This window comes from Polypterus senegalus, chromosome 6, assembly GCF_016835505.1.
Source record: "Polypterus senegalus isolate Bchr_013 chromosome 6, ASM1683550v1, whole genome shotgun sequence".
Taxonomy (NCBI): Eukaryota; Metazoa; Chordata; class Cladistia; order Polypteriformes; family Polypteridae; genus Polypterus; species Polypterus senegalus.
In genome coordinates, this window is record NC_053159.1 from 156,339,458 (window position 1) to 156,355,098 (window position 15,641).

Consider the following 15,641-nt stretch of genomic DNA (forward strand, 5'->3'; position numbering starts at 1 on the left):
CTGTATGTGAAGAAATACTCGTTTGTGGAAAATATACCAAGATCGATCTTCTGTCTGTACCTTTGATGAATTTATTTTAAAGTAACTTCTGCCATCTACATTAATATTTCCCTATTATTTCAACTCTTGATCTCCATTTGTTTAAACTGGAAAGGATGACCTCTTCATGTCTTTCCTCACAGCTCATATTACATAGTCATGGAATCAGACTAGCTATTCTTCTCTAGACCTTTCCCAGTGCTGTTAGGTCCTTTTTTGTGATATGGAGGACAAAACTGCACACAATATTCAAATGTGAGGTCTTGTAAGTGTATTGTACTGCTTCTTAGATGGCCTGACAGAGTGTGTGCCTTGCAATGGACCAGCACTCCATCCAGGGTTGATTCCTACTACGCACCTAATACTACCAGGATAGAAACCAGCTCCTGGTGGCCTGAACAGCATAAGGAGGCTAAAAATGGATGACTTACAATATCCTCCAAACATACTGGATTAAAAACCTAATTAGGGAGACAATTGTGTACAACAGTACCACACAGAGCACTCTACCAATAAAAAGGAATGACAAAACAATAAAACAAATCTAAAGATAAAAAGAAAAATCTCCTTATTCACCTCAGCTGTTGAATAAGATCTTCTCCCTCCTTGATGACATTTAGAGTGGCATCCAGAGTGGCTGTCTGCTGTTGCTGAAATTGCTTGATTAGTTCCTGGACAGAATCCACAGAATCAGAGCAAACATCTTCCAGCAGCTCTTTCTGAAGATCTTCCATCCATGTCCACAGCTGCAAAGAAGCAGATTAAAAATAGACATACTTAAAGGCTAGACATTATCAGTATATGATGGATCTTTTTTCTTAGTGCCACTCTTTCATGACAGCTACACATCACAACCATCTCGTCTGTCCTCCTTCTCCGTTTCCACTATTGATCACTCATTTTGTGAGTGTAATGCAGTGCTCCTATTTGGAATAAATGTATAAGCTAGGTGAGAAAGGAGCTAAAATGAATCAATTCTAGGTTTCACCAAACTCTGAATTATCATTTTGGTTTACATGTATTGTATGAAAGCTGTTATTTAGTTTAATAGGTTGCATGTTTAGTTTGGAACAGACTATATTCAGTAGGAAGACTTTATATAAAATATGTTCCCAAGGAGAAAGTTTCCATATATATATATATATATATATATATAGTTACAGGCACAGAGGAGTGGATTAAACTGGCAACCTCAGGGTTTAGAGTTTACTTCCTTAGCCACTACCTCAGAGTTCACGCACATTTTAACCAAAAATGTCCCTTTAGTTTCCCCTTTGATGTACTGTAAATCTGATTGAGTCACTTTTTTTCTTTCAACATTGCTCTATTTACTAAATACTAAATTACAGAGCAGATTTCAACAGTTGTTATGATACACTACCAGACAATAACAAATGGACTCAATCCATTTTTAGATCAATTATTAAGGCATACAACTCAGAAGAGTAAGTGAATACTGAAATGAAATTAGTAGGATAATATCATGACATGCTTAACATCAATTCTAGGCACCTACTGTATGTGTAATTCCCAGACTGACTATGGAACTTGCATGTTTTTTCAGTGTACCTCAACTTCCACCCTCATCCTAAAGAGGTTCATGTTGAATTAACTATCAAGCTTTAGGAAGCTAGCTAGGGCGGAGTGTGTGCTATGATGAACTGGAATCTTGACAACTGTTAGCCTTGCCGTCACTGCACTTCTGAACTAATTTAACAATATTTTTGCAAAAAATATATATATATTGCACATTGTTAGCATACAGCATGACATGCATTATTAAATACAAGTGAGTAGGGTGAGATTTTTTTATGGATGTTTTTGGATTTTTTTTTGCTGCTGGCTAGAGTTGGTCCCCATTGGGTTCAGTTTGATCAGAAACTTTGTAGTGTCGATTCTCCACGAAAATATGACATTAAAATATTTTCATGGCAATCACTACAAATTAAATGGGGTAAGTAACATAACTTTTTTTAAGTATTCTTAAAGTAAATGGTTTCAAGAACTGGATGGACAGATGAACACTTATAGTAGATCTCCCTACATGTTTAATGTGCATTTACGCCGTCTTTGCTAAACCTAAACACTGTCTTACAGCAATTGTGATGATGACTGTGGTGAAACTCTCAAAACAGCGAGTATGTACTGGAAGCTTGGTAACCCACAGATTAGGATGGCATAATGTAGAGTGCAATCTCACAGCTACGGAATGTTATGTTCAAATCCCAGCACAGTCAGCGCCTGTGAGGTGTTTGTATGTTCTTCCTGTACTCAAGTACTCAAATTTTGTTATCCTACATCTGAAAGCTGTGTGCGATTTCTATGATTGTGTATGCCCTGCAATAGATTAACATTCCACTCAAAGCTGGTTCCTGCCTTGTGACCAGTGCTGCCAAGATAAACTCTGACACCTCTTTAATCGGAACAAAATGTTATTAGACAGGACCCCTCTGAGATGCAAGTCCCGATTCTAATGATGAATCAGGCACCTGACTTTGAGGGCATCTCTTCTGACAGTGGGCTCTATCCCTTTTAGTCTCGCTGCAACTGGCAAAACTAAACATTTGGATTAATGTGCTTTGGTAACAAATGAATGGATGGGCCATGAAATTATTGTATTCATTTCAACAAGCAGCTGCAAGTGTATCAGCAGACAAAGCATTATGGCCAGTGGCTCCTGATACATTTTTCAAGCCTGACCAAAGGAGCCACTCCTAAAAGAAACTCTTCTGGGAGCCGATAGGTTTGGTGAAGCCCAGGAACATTGCTTGAATGTAAACCGTCTGCAGCCTGATGGTTGCACAACTCCTCCTTTTTGTAGTTGATGGTTTTATGTCATGTAGCTATTTTTAACGTGTTATTTTCTTTGACTTTCCCTGAATTTGTACAACCAAATGAATGCTTCTATTTCTGTTACCAAATTAACCTGCTTTATGAAAGATAATGAATTGCTTATAAAATGCAAGGCTCTTGCAGGCAGTCTTTATATTCACTTGCTAACACTACTGGTATAAGAAGCATGACATTGTCCTTTGAACAGAAAGTAAAACTCTCCATGCTGCCGTGACGAGGGGAAATCCAATAAGGTATTACATACTATTTATGAGGCACATAACTGTCTGTGAGTGCAGACTAGTGAGTGAGGCACCAACTTCAGGAAAACATACCTTATTTACTGTAGCTATGAATCATGTAATAGCAAATTGCACTATTAAATTAATCTTAAAAATAAAACAGAGGAGAAAAACACTACAGTGCTCATTAGTAAATGGGTTAAATAAGCTGACCACCTGGAAAAGCAGAATGAAAATCATGATCAAGACAAAAATCTTAAAAATCAATTTAAAAAGAAAACAAAATTGTTCCCATTTTACATGCAGAAATGTTTTGTATATTCTAATAAAACTAAGCCAAACTTAATTTAGAATTTTCTAAACTGAACCTAAAATGCAGAAATTGACAAATGACATAGACTAGGATCCCAACAGTAACAACAACTTGCAGCTGCAGTGGGCCCCCATGGCTGAGTTTAGGGACCACTGGCCTAAATGTTGAGTCGCTAACCTAATTTTACTTTTCATTTTTTCAGTGTGGAAATGCCTTTCCTTTTGCAGATTAATGCTGACAAAACCACTCAGTAAGTCAACTTTATTATCTTATCTACGTGGTAATGTGAAATTCTTTTATAAATGTTTTCTCAGAGGGCGGCACGGTGGTGCAGTGGTAACGCTGCTGCCTCACTGTTAAGAGAACCGGGTCCTCCCTGCGTGGATTTTGCATGTTCTCCCAGTGTCTGCGTGAGTTTCCTCCGGGTGATCCGGTTTCCTCCCACAGTCCAAAGACATGCAGGTCCACTGGCGATTCTAAATTGTTCCTAGTGTGTGCTTGGTGTGGGTGTGTGTGTGCACCCTGCAGTGGGCTGGCACCCTGCCCAGGGTTTGTTTCCAGCCTTGCACCCTGTATTGGCTGGGATTGGCTCTAGCAGACCCCCGTGATCCTGTAGTTAGGATATAGAGAGTTGGATAATGGATGGATGGATACATAAAAGAATACTGTACATAATATTCTACATATTCAGTAAATGAATTCTTAACATTGACTGATCAGCAATCTTACAACTTGTGAGTAGAAACTGTCGCTGAATCTATTGGTATAAGAGCCAATGGCCCTTTACCATTTTCCAGAATGAAGGAGTAAGAAAAGTGGTAGTGCAGGATGGCCAGTGTCTTTAATGTTACTGCTTGCCATTCGAAAGCAGTGGGTATTGTGCTGTAATGTACAGAAAAAATGACAGCCAAGTGCAAATAACATTCAGTGCCACCTTAACTAAACCCTGCAGTGCTTTACATTCTTGAGTAGAGCAGGTGCCATACCAGGATCTTATGATGCCAGTGAATGCCTGTCACTCCAAGAAATTTAAAGCTGCTCACTCCTTTAACAGCATCAGCTCCCTCGATTTGCTGACATTAAGGGTGAGATTTTTATCCTGGTGCCACTAAGTAAGCAAATAGACCTCTTCTCTGTAAGCTAGCTTATCAATGCTGATGATCAGGTCTATGATGGTGGTGTTAATTTTAATGCCAGAGCTAGAGCTGTGTATGACAATACAGTCAGAGATGAAGAAGTACAAAAAAGGGCCAACATGGAGTATAGAATGCTTTTAAAAGTCAACACTACCAAGTAAGCATTGAAGCGGGCCAGGACGTTTAATACCTCACAACATTAGTCATATACAAGTATATAATAAAGGTGATGAATAAAAATATTACATGAAAACAATATATGTAAAAGAAATGTTTTGATCATGTTGTTTATCTATATATATAATTCACTAAGGCAAGAGACCCATGGAAAACACGCCGGAAGGGGCGTGCATTCACTAAGCCGCCGACAAGTAAGGCACCTATGGCGCACTCAGGGAGGAGCCACGGCCACCAACTCCAAGACCATTGGATACGACGACAACTCGCTAAGCCACGCCCACCAATTCGAACACAACGACACAGAAAGAACGGCGTCATTTATATTCGTCTGTCCTAGAGGCCTCATGTACCTCCAAGCCACCTTCACTGTTCATAGAGGCATGTTTCTCGCAGAGGTGAGTTGCCATATGCAGCGTGTAAAACGGTTTGTGAGGGGTATGCCATGGGATCCTTAAAACAATCCTTTACAACTGAGGTTAAAACACAATGAAGTAAGCAGTCTTTAAAAACCGAGTTTTCGGTTACGACACACGACCGCGTGCACCATAGCAAACTATTTTACACGCTACATACAGCAATTCGCATCCGCGACAAACATGCGTCTTCTTCACTCATGGACAATTATATGTTGCTGTATGGTATCTTTTATTTTCTTGGACTGAAATTAATTAAACTGAAGAGCTTCCCACTCTGATAGTCGGAGGCTAACAAACTTTTTGGCAATTTGAAAAGTGATGTTTATATTTTAAAGTAAGAGTATTCTATTCTGTCAATCAGTGAAAGAAAAAAAAGAAAGCCAGTACATCACAAGCATGACTGAAATTATAAATTAGGAGTTTGCTGCATTATTTGGTAAGGTATGAACCAGTGTTCAAAAATAAAAATAAAATATTTAAAACAATTAAATTGGTATTTAATATTCGATTCCAATAATTTACCAAATATTCTTAGAATCTCCTATATTTAATAAATTCTTTAATTAATTTTCAAATTAACAATTAGATTTACTATGACTTTTAAACAGAAATGCACTTAATTCAGACAAAATAACTAATCAATTAATTTTCCTATCCTGCTTAACCAGGGCAAGGTTGGAGGGCAGCTTGGGCCTATCCCAGCAATTATAATGGTGTAAAGCAATTATGGTAGGGCTAATTTAGTAATGCCAATTCACTCAAGCAGCATGTCTTTGGACTGCGCCAGAAGAAAACCCCAGACAAATAATATTTCTGAAAAACACAGACGAAGCATTGAAATGTTTCAGCAAGTAAATGGAAACTCATTTTGTTACTTTCCCTTAAAAGAATTATGAAGTCTTTTATTTAGCTAACACATTTTGTTTTTCTGTCTTAATAGGTTATTTGCATTTACTTTTTATTGAAAAGTCATAATTTAACTAGAAATGTATTTTATCAATAAGTAGAGTATATGGGAGCAGTTTTATTTTAGTGTTGTATCTTAATAAGAACATAAGAAATGCGACAAGCAAGAGATAATTCAGTCCATCAAGCCGGTTTGTTTAACTAATAGCTAAACTGTCCTAATTACAGTATCTCATCCAGATTCTTCTTAACAGTTGTCAAGGTTTCTGCTTCAACTCCATAGAGGTTTGCATCAGTGTCCCACTACTACTTGTGTAAATAAGTGCTTCCTGTCTTAAGTCTTGAATGCACTTCCTCTTACTTTCCCTAGATACCGTTGAGTACATGATTCACCCATAAGCAGAAAGAAAAAATTTTGCTAGATCTGCCTTATCAATGCTTTTTAGGATTTTAAATACCCCATGCAGTCTCCTCTGCTCGAAACTAAACGTTTTTAATTTTTTGAGTCTGTCATAGCAGGACATGCATTTTGGCCTTTTGCTTGGGGGTCTGTTGTCTTGCTGGAAAGCAAATTCTTTTCCAGGTACATCAGGTTTTCCTCCAGCATTTCCCTGTATTTTGCTGCATTCATTTTACCCTCACATAACTTTCAAGGACTGCTGCAGAGATGCATCCTCTCATCATGATGTTGCCATCGCCATGTTTCACGGTGGTGTGTTTTTGATAACATAGTGTGTACACAGAAATTAGTCTGATAGCCAGAAACCTCAATTTTGGTCTCTTCAGACCATACAGCTTTCTTCCAGTTACTATAGTTGCAGAGACTTCGAAGTGCGTTCTGGCCTGGCAAACTCTGGTGAATGATGAGGCACTAGGGCAACAGTTGTTGTCTGCACAGTCCCTATGAATTTATTTAATGTAGCTTGTAACTCCTTCAGATGTATCATTGGTCTCTTGGTGACTTCCCTCATTAGTCTTCTTCTTACATGATTACTGTTTCTTTTGGGCTACCTGCTGTAGGCAGATGTACAGCTGTAATATACTTTTTTATTTCTTAATGACTGATTTAACTAGACTCCAAGGTATATATTCAGTGACTTGGAGGCAGAAAAATATCCATCTCCAAATTACGCTTCTCAATTACTTTTTTCATAGAGTAGTTTGGAGACTTCTTTTCTCTTCATTGTGGGGGTCAGGTCACCATACTAACTCATCACAAATTGTACCTTCCATATATTGGGACTATTTACAATCAAGAGAAACCCCAAACAGGTGATCTCCATTGAAATGATTAGGTGACATCTAAAACCAATTGGCTGTACCAGCAATGATTTAGGTTTGTCATACTAAAGGGGGTGAATACCTATCAATTATTTCTCTTTAACATTTGTAATTAAATTAGGCCACTTTATGGAAATCTGCTTTCATTTAAACATTAAAGGGTCTTTTTTGTTGATTAGTGTCAAAAAAGCCAAATTAAGTCTAATTTGATTCAATATTGTATGCCAATCCATCCATTATCCAACCCGCTATATCCAAACTACAGGGTCACGGGGGTCTGCTGGAGACAATCCCAGCCAACACAGGGCGCTAGGCAGGAAACAAACCCTGGGCAGGGCGCCTGCCCCCCGCAGTTGTATACCAATAAAAGGTGAAAACTTCCATAGAGGTGAATACTTTCATAGGCACTGTAAACTGGCCAGTAGTTTATTAAGTCTCCTTGTATCTCTTTTTTCACTGTTATTTTACATTCATTTTTTATTTAATGTGATTTTTTGAACATGCTGCTAAGAGGAAATGTTGGCAACAAACATCAACCCTTGCATTGGAACTGCTTCCAGTGAACTCTTTTAATTAGAAGATACATTTCATAATTCATCAAATAGGATTTTATTTTCCTATAACCAATACAAGACAAAAATTGCTCACACATTTAGTAATCTAGAGACACAGATAGTGACTTTCTCCCACCTGCTATCCATGAGATTAAATGTGACAGCTTATCAGACCACTGTGTGCTTTGTGCACCATCTTTCTCTTTGTAATTTGTTTCTACCTTCAGCACACAACTGTACTAGACCACGTGGACCCATAAAAAATCTGCCAGATTTTCTGTGTATTGACTCTTTCTTCACTGTGACATAATGACTCAAACTGCAGTAAGGAGGACCACTTTACAAAATTAACTCTGCCTCACTTAAGCTCCTCTCACTTTGGGTCCATGCCAGTCTTCTTTGAATTGTAAAATGAAGCGTGTTACAAAAGATGCAGGTTTCCTGTGTTTCTTAATAATGATAATTATTTTTGTAAATTAAATGAATGACTGCGCTGGCTTTCTATTACAAAAATGGAATAGTGGTTTTTAAAGTGGGGTAACATCACTAAGCATTTGGCTTAAAAGGTCCCACCCTTTATTGTGAATCAGACTGTGTATAATGCCCATTTACAAAACGCAGTATACTCGGGCTCCTCCTTGTCTTTCATGTCTGTAATTGCTTTAATTCACAGCATAAGGTAGTTGTCAGATGTAGAAGCCCTGCATGAAAGCACTTCATCTTGTAAACTGGTGTGAGGAGAAATACCAGTTTCGATTAACCCCTTCTGGATTACATCCTGCAGTCAACAAGCTGTAGCAAAATATCACATGATCTACACCCATTTGCAGGGAAGCTCATCGTTGGTAGAAGGCAGACATTCAAAAATCTTCAAAATGAAAAGCAAATGGAGCTGCACTGATCAGGATACTTCCAATAATCTTAAATTAAGTTAGATGGGCAGATGGGTGGCACAGTGGTTTGGACTGCTGCATAAAAGGCTCCACTAGAATGGATTTCAATCCCAGCCTATTCTTGTTCCATAAGGAGTTTTTACTCCCCATGTCTACATGGGTTTTTATTTGGGTATTCAATGTTTTTCTCCTAAAACGTGCATGTTAAACTAATCAGCAGCTCTAAACTGAGTGAGTGCAACCTGCAATGGAAGGTAGCAGCTGCACTAACCATCACACTTCCAATGTTGATTGAAGTTAGTGTGCTTAATCACCTTATGATGCTGGCACGTTGCAATAGTTCAGTTGCGCTACCAATGTTTTAGTGCTAATTTTTTATTTCTACTTCCATTTTGCCAGCACGGATGGATTCCACTTACCTTGATATTGCTTCTCCCATCATTGAAATGTCCTGGTAAAATCTTATATCATGTTAAGTCACTGACTACACCAAGAACAGAAAGGAAGAAATCCCAGTGTGAATGCAGAAAATGAATCTTTAGCAACATGTTGCACTTGATGGTTTTGTATGCTTGAAGCATGTTGTCAACTAGCTGGATAGAATTTTGTGCTCAGCAGGCCTTGAATGCCTTCCATGCAATTTCTTTTGGCCCCACTAGCAGATCTTGCAACCAGTTGTGCTTGACGATGTCTCTCTTTTGTGGACCAACAAAATGCCTTTCTTAATCTTGGAATTTATTTGTTGTGGAAATGTGTCTGAAATATTAAAATCCTTCTCCTTCCTTGTTCATCACCTTCATTATATATTTCACCAGTCCAAGTTTAAAATGAGTAGGAGGCAAAAGTTATCTTTGTTGTGTCAACAAGTGGTTCATTTGAGAAACATTTCTATCCTGGACCCAAATGATTATGGAGTGGCCAGTTGTTTTTAAAGTAATGAGACTCTTCAGCACTAGACTTGGTATATATACAGTGGTGTGAAAAACTATTTGCCCCCTTCCTGATTTCTTATTCTTTTGCATGTTTGTCACATAAAATGTTTCTGATCATCAAACACATTTAACCATTAGTCAAATATAACACAAGTAAACACAAAATGCAGTTTTTAAAATGATGGTTTTTATTATTTAAGGAGAAAAAAAATCCAAACTACATGGCCCTGTGTGAAAAAGTAATTGCCCCCTTGTTAAAAAATAACCTAACTGTGGTGTATCACACCTGAGTTCAATTTCCGTAGCCACCCCCAGGCCTGATTACTGCCACACCTGTTTCAAATCAAGAAATCACCTAAATAGGAGCTGCCTGACACAGAGAAGTAGACCAAAAGCACCTCAAAAGCTAGACATCATGCCAAGATCCAAAGAAATTCAGGAACAAATGAGAACAGAAGTAATTGAGATCTATCAGTCTGGTAAAAGTTATACAGCCATTTCTAAAGCTTTGGGACTCCAGCGAACCACAGTGAGAGCCATTATCCACAAATGGCAAAAACATGAAACAGTGGTGAACCTTCCCAGGAGTGGCCGGCTGACCAAAATTACCCCAAGAGTGCAGAGATGACTCATCTGAGAGGTCACAAAAGACCCCAGTACAACGTCTAAAGAACTGCAGGCCTCACTTGCCTCAAATAAGGTCAGTGTTCACGACTCCACCATAAGAAAGAGACTGGGCAAAAACGGCCTGCATGGCTGATTTCCAAGACGCAAACCGCTGTTAAGCAAAAAGAACATTAGGGCTCTTCTCAATTTTGCTAAGAAACATCTCAATGATTGCCAAGACTTTTGGGAAAATACCTTGTGGACTGATGAGACAAAAGTTGAAATTTTTGGAAGGCAAATGCCCCCTTACATCTGGCATAAAAGGAACACAGCATTTCAGAAAAAGAACATCATACCAACAGTAAAATATGGTGGTGGTAGTGTGATGGTCTGGGGTTGTTTTGCTGCTTCAGGACCTCGAAGGCTTGCTGTGATAGATGGAACCATGAATTCTACTGTCTACCAAAAAATCCTGAAGGAGAATGTCCGGCCATCAGTTCGTCAACTCAAGCTGAAGTGATCTTGGGTGCTGCAACAGGACAATGACCCAAAACACACCAGCAAACCCACCTCTGAATGGCTGAAGAAAAACAAAATGAAGACTTTGGAGTGCCCTAGTCAAAGTCTTGACCTGAATCCAATTGAGATGCTATGGCATGACCTTAAAAAGGTGGTTCATGCTAGAAAACCCCCAAATAAAGCTGAATTACAGCAATTCTGCAAAGATAAGTGGGCCAAAATTCCTCCAGAGTGCTGTAAAAGACTCATTGCAAGTTATCGCAAACACTTGATTGCAGTTATTGCTGCTAAGGGTGGCCCAACCAGTTATTAGGTTCAGGGGGCAATTACTTTTTCACACAGGGCCATGTCGGTTTGGATTTTTTTTTCTCCCTAAATAATAAAATCCATCATTTAAAAACTGCATTTTGTGTTTACTTGTTTTATATTTGACTAATGGTTAAATGTGTTTGATGATCAGAAACATTTTGTGTGACAAACATGCAAAAGAATAAGAAATCAGGAAGGGGGCAAATAAAGTTCACACCACTGTATATCTGAGCTGCATTCTGAGTAGCAGCGCCACTACTTTTAAATCACCACAGATGCTCCAGCTGTAGTTGTAGTACTGTACATGTATACTTATAACATGAGAGAAACTCACAAAAATATGCGACTTCAATAAAATGATATGTATGTAATTGGAAATTTTAACTGTGGCTTTTGTGATTAGCAGTCCAAAACAAGAAGCACCCAAAAGTGTACAGGGAGCAAAGTCCTCATTGTCCAGTGTTATTGATCCATTATGGAACATTTTAATCCAGTTCATGGTCACTGGTGCTGTATTTGATGCAGCCAGGATGGGATATAAGGCAAGAAACTTCATCACAGGGCACATTCATGCACATATCAGTGAGCAAAGGTATATTCAGTCTGTGTATCTAAATACAATGTTATATAAAGAAAATTTTAAAAGAGTATTGAGGTTATCAAGCAAAGCTGGATTGAGCAACACTCTGTTTAAGGGCCCACTAACCCACTCACTGTATTATAAAAAGGTCCAACAAGGGTCATTTCCAGGCATAAGAGGGTAAGCAATTTCTTAGTGTACAACAGCACATTCTGGGTATTATCCACATAGAAGAGAGTGTTGAAGAGATAGCATAGGTATACCGCTTAGAGCCCAAAATGTTTAGGGACAACCCTCACCAAACATAAAGATCTATTGAAAATTGTGGGGGGCTGCAGAACAAGGCAGGTACTGACTCTGGGTGGATTGACAGTCCACTGCAAGGCATATTCACACACAACCACAAACTAATCTTTATTAATTCTGTATTACAAAAGTTAATTCTACCAAAAAGAAAATTCAGAGCATTTGCAAACTTAAAAACCTCTGAATAGAGAAGACATCAAGAAAACCTGAATGGTGTACCAGTACATTTAGAGGGCACATATTTACACATGTACCAACACTCACTGTGATATGTAATTTCATTTGTTTATAGAAAATCTTGAAGGCATTTAAATTGGAAATGTAAAAGAATTCCCATTTTGCGCTATGATTCAGAAGTGAGGAGAGGCAATGTATGAGAAATGGCCCTGCCTTGGTACTGAAGATTTCGGCACTTACATCAAATGCTCTACATAATAAAGTCCATCAATATGAGATGTTGAGAAAGTATTGGAAAAACAAGATATATAACCTAGATGGTTCACAAGAACACATGGGGGTAATTTAGAGTCAACTGTTTTTTGATAATGCAAGAAAACTGGATAATGAATATAGGAAGAGCATGTAAACAAGCACAGAAAGCCCCTAAAGCTAGGTTCACCAAATGCACACCATAATTTTATAGTCTTGGTTTTATTCAAGCTGCAATACGCTTTGTTTCGAGTCTAAACCATGCAAACTGGAGCTGTCATGTTGTTTCTTGTCTTGATAAAGCAGAGCAAGAAACAACAAGGCTACAAATGTAAGATTCCATTGCCAACTCTCTGAGTTCTTTGTTTCAGCTGCATACAGCATCTACTGTACCTTGATTTACACTGTTCTGTTAGACTAATGCTATATGAACTGCAAACTGGATTATAAAGGTAGCAAAGCTTCTTGCAATACCCAGTCAACACAAAATAATTTAGCGTTAATGCTTTTTTAACTACTGTTATATCCATCTGTTCGAATACCGAAAATACTTATTTGAATTAAAGGAGCTAGATTCAATTTGTTAACCCCAAGTAGATAGCAGAAACCAAATCATATCAATACAGAGTTCAGAGTCAACCTTGTAAAAGAACATCTTGTAAAAGAAAATTGTAATTCAACACGGCGGTATGATTGGATGCAGTGGCTCTTGGCAGTCTGCTTCGTTGCTTGGTTGTGTTGATATCTGTGTGATGTAATACGTGTAAGGTGTGCTAAGAAGAACCTGTATAGTCCTACGCACTTACTACTGGATTACGATGCCATATGGATATTACATGCAGTTGCCAGCACATTCACAACTTACCACAGGATATAGAGAGGCCCGAGCAGAATTAAGACCAAAATGTTCGCCAAACTTTTGCATCTGTTCACGACCACACACTCGGTATACGAATAAGCCAGTTTCCCTTTCGGTTTGTGCACGCCAATGATATCCGCATGTGTTCAGTCTCTCCCTGTGCAGCGAGCGAGAGAGACACATGCGCGTGAGAGAGAGAGAGACAGACAGACAGCCGCATGCGAGAGAGACACACACGTACTTGCGCACATGAGAGAGACACACACGCACGACACACTTACAAAAGTTAGGCAGGTTTCATTTCAAAATTCTACGCGCAACGGTTATAACTGGAACCTACTTTCTATCATATATACGGCCATGGCCTGCAGCTCAGTCGCCAAGTGAGGCGGAGTTGCGTCCCACATCATCACGCCTCCCATGTAATTGAGTGCTTGCCCATATAAGGTAAACATTCGCAAGATCACACAAGAGAGTGGTTCACGTGAACTGACTGTGAACGCAGTACGCAGAGAACAAGGAAGAGCTCCAAAGAGCGCTGAACAAAAAACGCATTACACAATTGAGGAGGCAGCAAAAGAATATGAAGCTAGTGACGCATACAAGCATATTCATAAGTGCAGCTACTGCGGAAACAAAGCACATGGTGGAAAAAGTCAATGTCCAGTTAAAGAAAAACAGTGTAAAAAAAACCCGTGCATGCAGTGTGTGATGTCTCAGATAAAGAGGAAGACGAGCTGTTTATTGATGCAGTAAGAAAGGAATTGATGAATGAAACCCGTTATCTTTACAACGGTTGACAAACACGGAATGTAACTTGAACAAAACACATCCTCCAAATACGAACCTGACTGAAAGAATTAATGATAATCAAATCCTTGATGACAGCAACACTCATAACAGTCACAAAACAATTGCATTGACAATCATGTTACGTTATTTTTAAAATGTTCCCTTTTCTTTTTCATAACTTCTTTAACACACTACTTCTCTGCTGCGAAGCACAGGTATTTTGCTAGTTAACTATATTTGTGCTTAAAAATCTTTAAAAAAAATATATTTACATACGGTTCGTACGGTCTGGAAAAGATTAATGGTATTTACATACAATCCTATGGGGGAAATGACTTCGGTTCAAAACCAAATCGGGTTACGACCAGAGTTTTGGAACGAATTATGGTCATGAACCGAGGTTCCACTGTAATAAATAATACACAATTCACAATAACTAATCCTTTACACCTCCCAGCAGCTCACTCACCCTTCCTCCCAACTCGGCTCCCTGCTGGGATCTCCCACAGTCTTTTTTAAAGTCCTTGACCCGGAAGTGTTTCTCTCTCTGTGTCCATGTGACTTTATAACACTTCCGGGTCGGGCAAAAGTCATTTTCTTCAGCCCGGAAGTACATCATTTCCTCTGTCCCCTCAACTGGGAAGTATTTCCGGGCTATAAGGCAAATAGAAGTCCCTGGGTCTCCCTGCAGCGTCCCCTGGCGGTACCCATGTTATCCTGCAGGGCTGTGAAGAAAGAATCCAATGTCCATGATGCCCTGCTGGAATTCGGGGCACCTCCATATTGCAGGGAGGGCTCCATCTGGCAGTTTGGGGGTATTCGCCGGGAGAAGCTGCCGACCATATTTCATAATCTATTGTCACTTTTTCTTTAAAGAAAGCATGTCTTTAAAATTATCAGTCTAATATGTAAAACTGCTCAACCCAAACAGTATTCTTGTTAAAAAAAAGTCTAATATTGTGGCATCAGGCAATGTGAAATGATAAAAACTATGCAGGTTAGGCACAGCATTCAGTTGTCTATCATCTTGTAGACGTGCTTGCCTATTCAAAATTCTAATTATAAACGCCTATAATGTTTGTTACTTGTACATAATTCCTAATTTATCCCTTTGCTCACTTGGGGCTGCTTAAACTTTGATAAATTGTGCATCACAGTCTTTATTTATCAGTGAAGGCCTCAAAGATGGAATAAATTCAGGCCTTCCCCTAACCCCCCGCACTCCCCCTTTTCTGCCAGCTTTCTTTGTGGAATCCAGCAGATGACACACACAAGCTACTTAAAAGAGTTACAAGTATTCCCCAAAAATGTAATATAATCAGCAATTTTCAAGACAGGGAAGAAATGTGCTTCTGAGATTTGTTTTTAAAGAACTGCATCAACTCAAATGGACAGTACAGATACATTAAAGCAAGCAGCACTGAAGGGAGAAGATAATAAAATATAGAATAACTGGAGTTTGGGCGGCACGGTGGCGCGTCCGGAGTTTGCATGTTCTCCCTGTGTCTGCGTGGGTT

The 15,641-nt window shown here is 38.9% G+C and overlaps 1 protein-coding gene across 7 annotated transcripts in view; it reads right to left on the minus strand.

The window, feature by feature from the left end:
- The window catches only part of kalrna (kalirin RhoGEF kinase a), a 758,514-nt gene that overhangs the window by 290,821 nt on the left and 452,052 nt on the right, over window positions 1-15,641 (minus strand). For all 7 annotated transcript variants that reach the window (XM_039757406.1, XM_039757408.1, XM_039757407.1 and 4 more), the window contains one exon: window positions 616-785. In XM_039757406.1, the coding sequence (XP_039613340.1) occupies window positions 616-785 (170 nt within the window). The remainder of the gene's footprint in view (window positions 1-615; window positions 786-15,641) is intronic.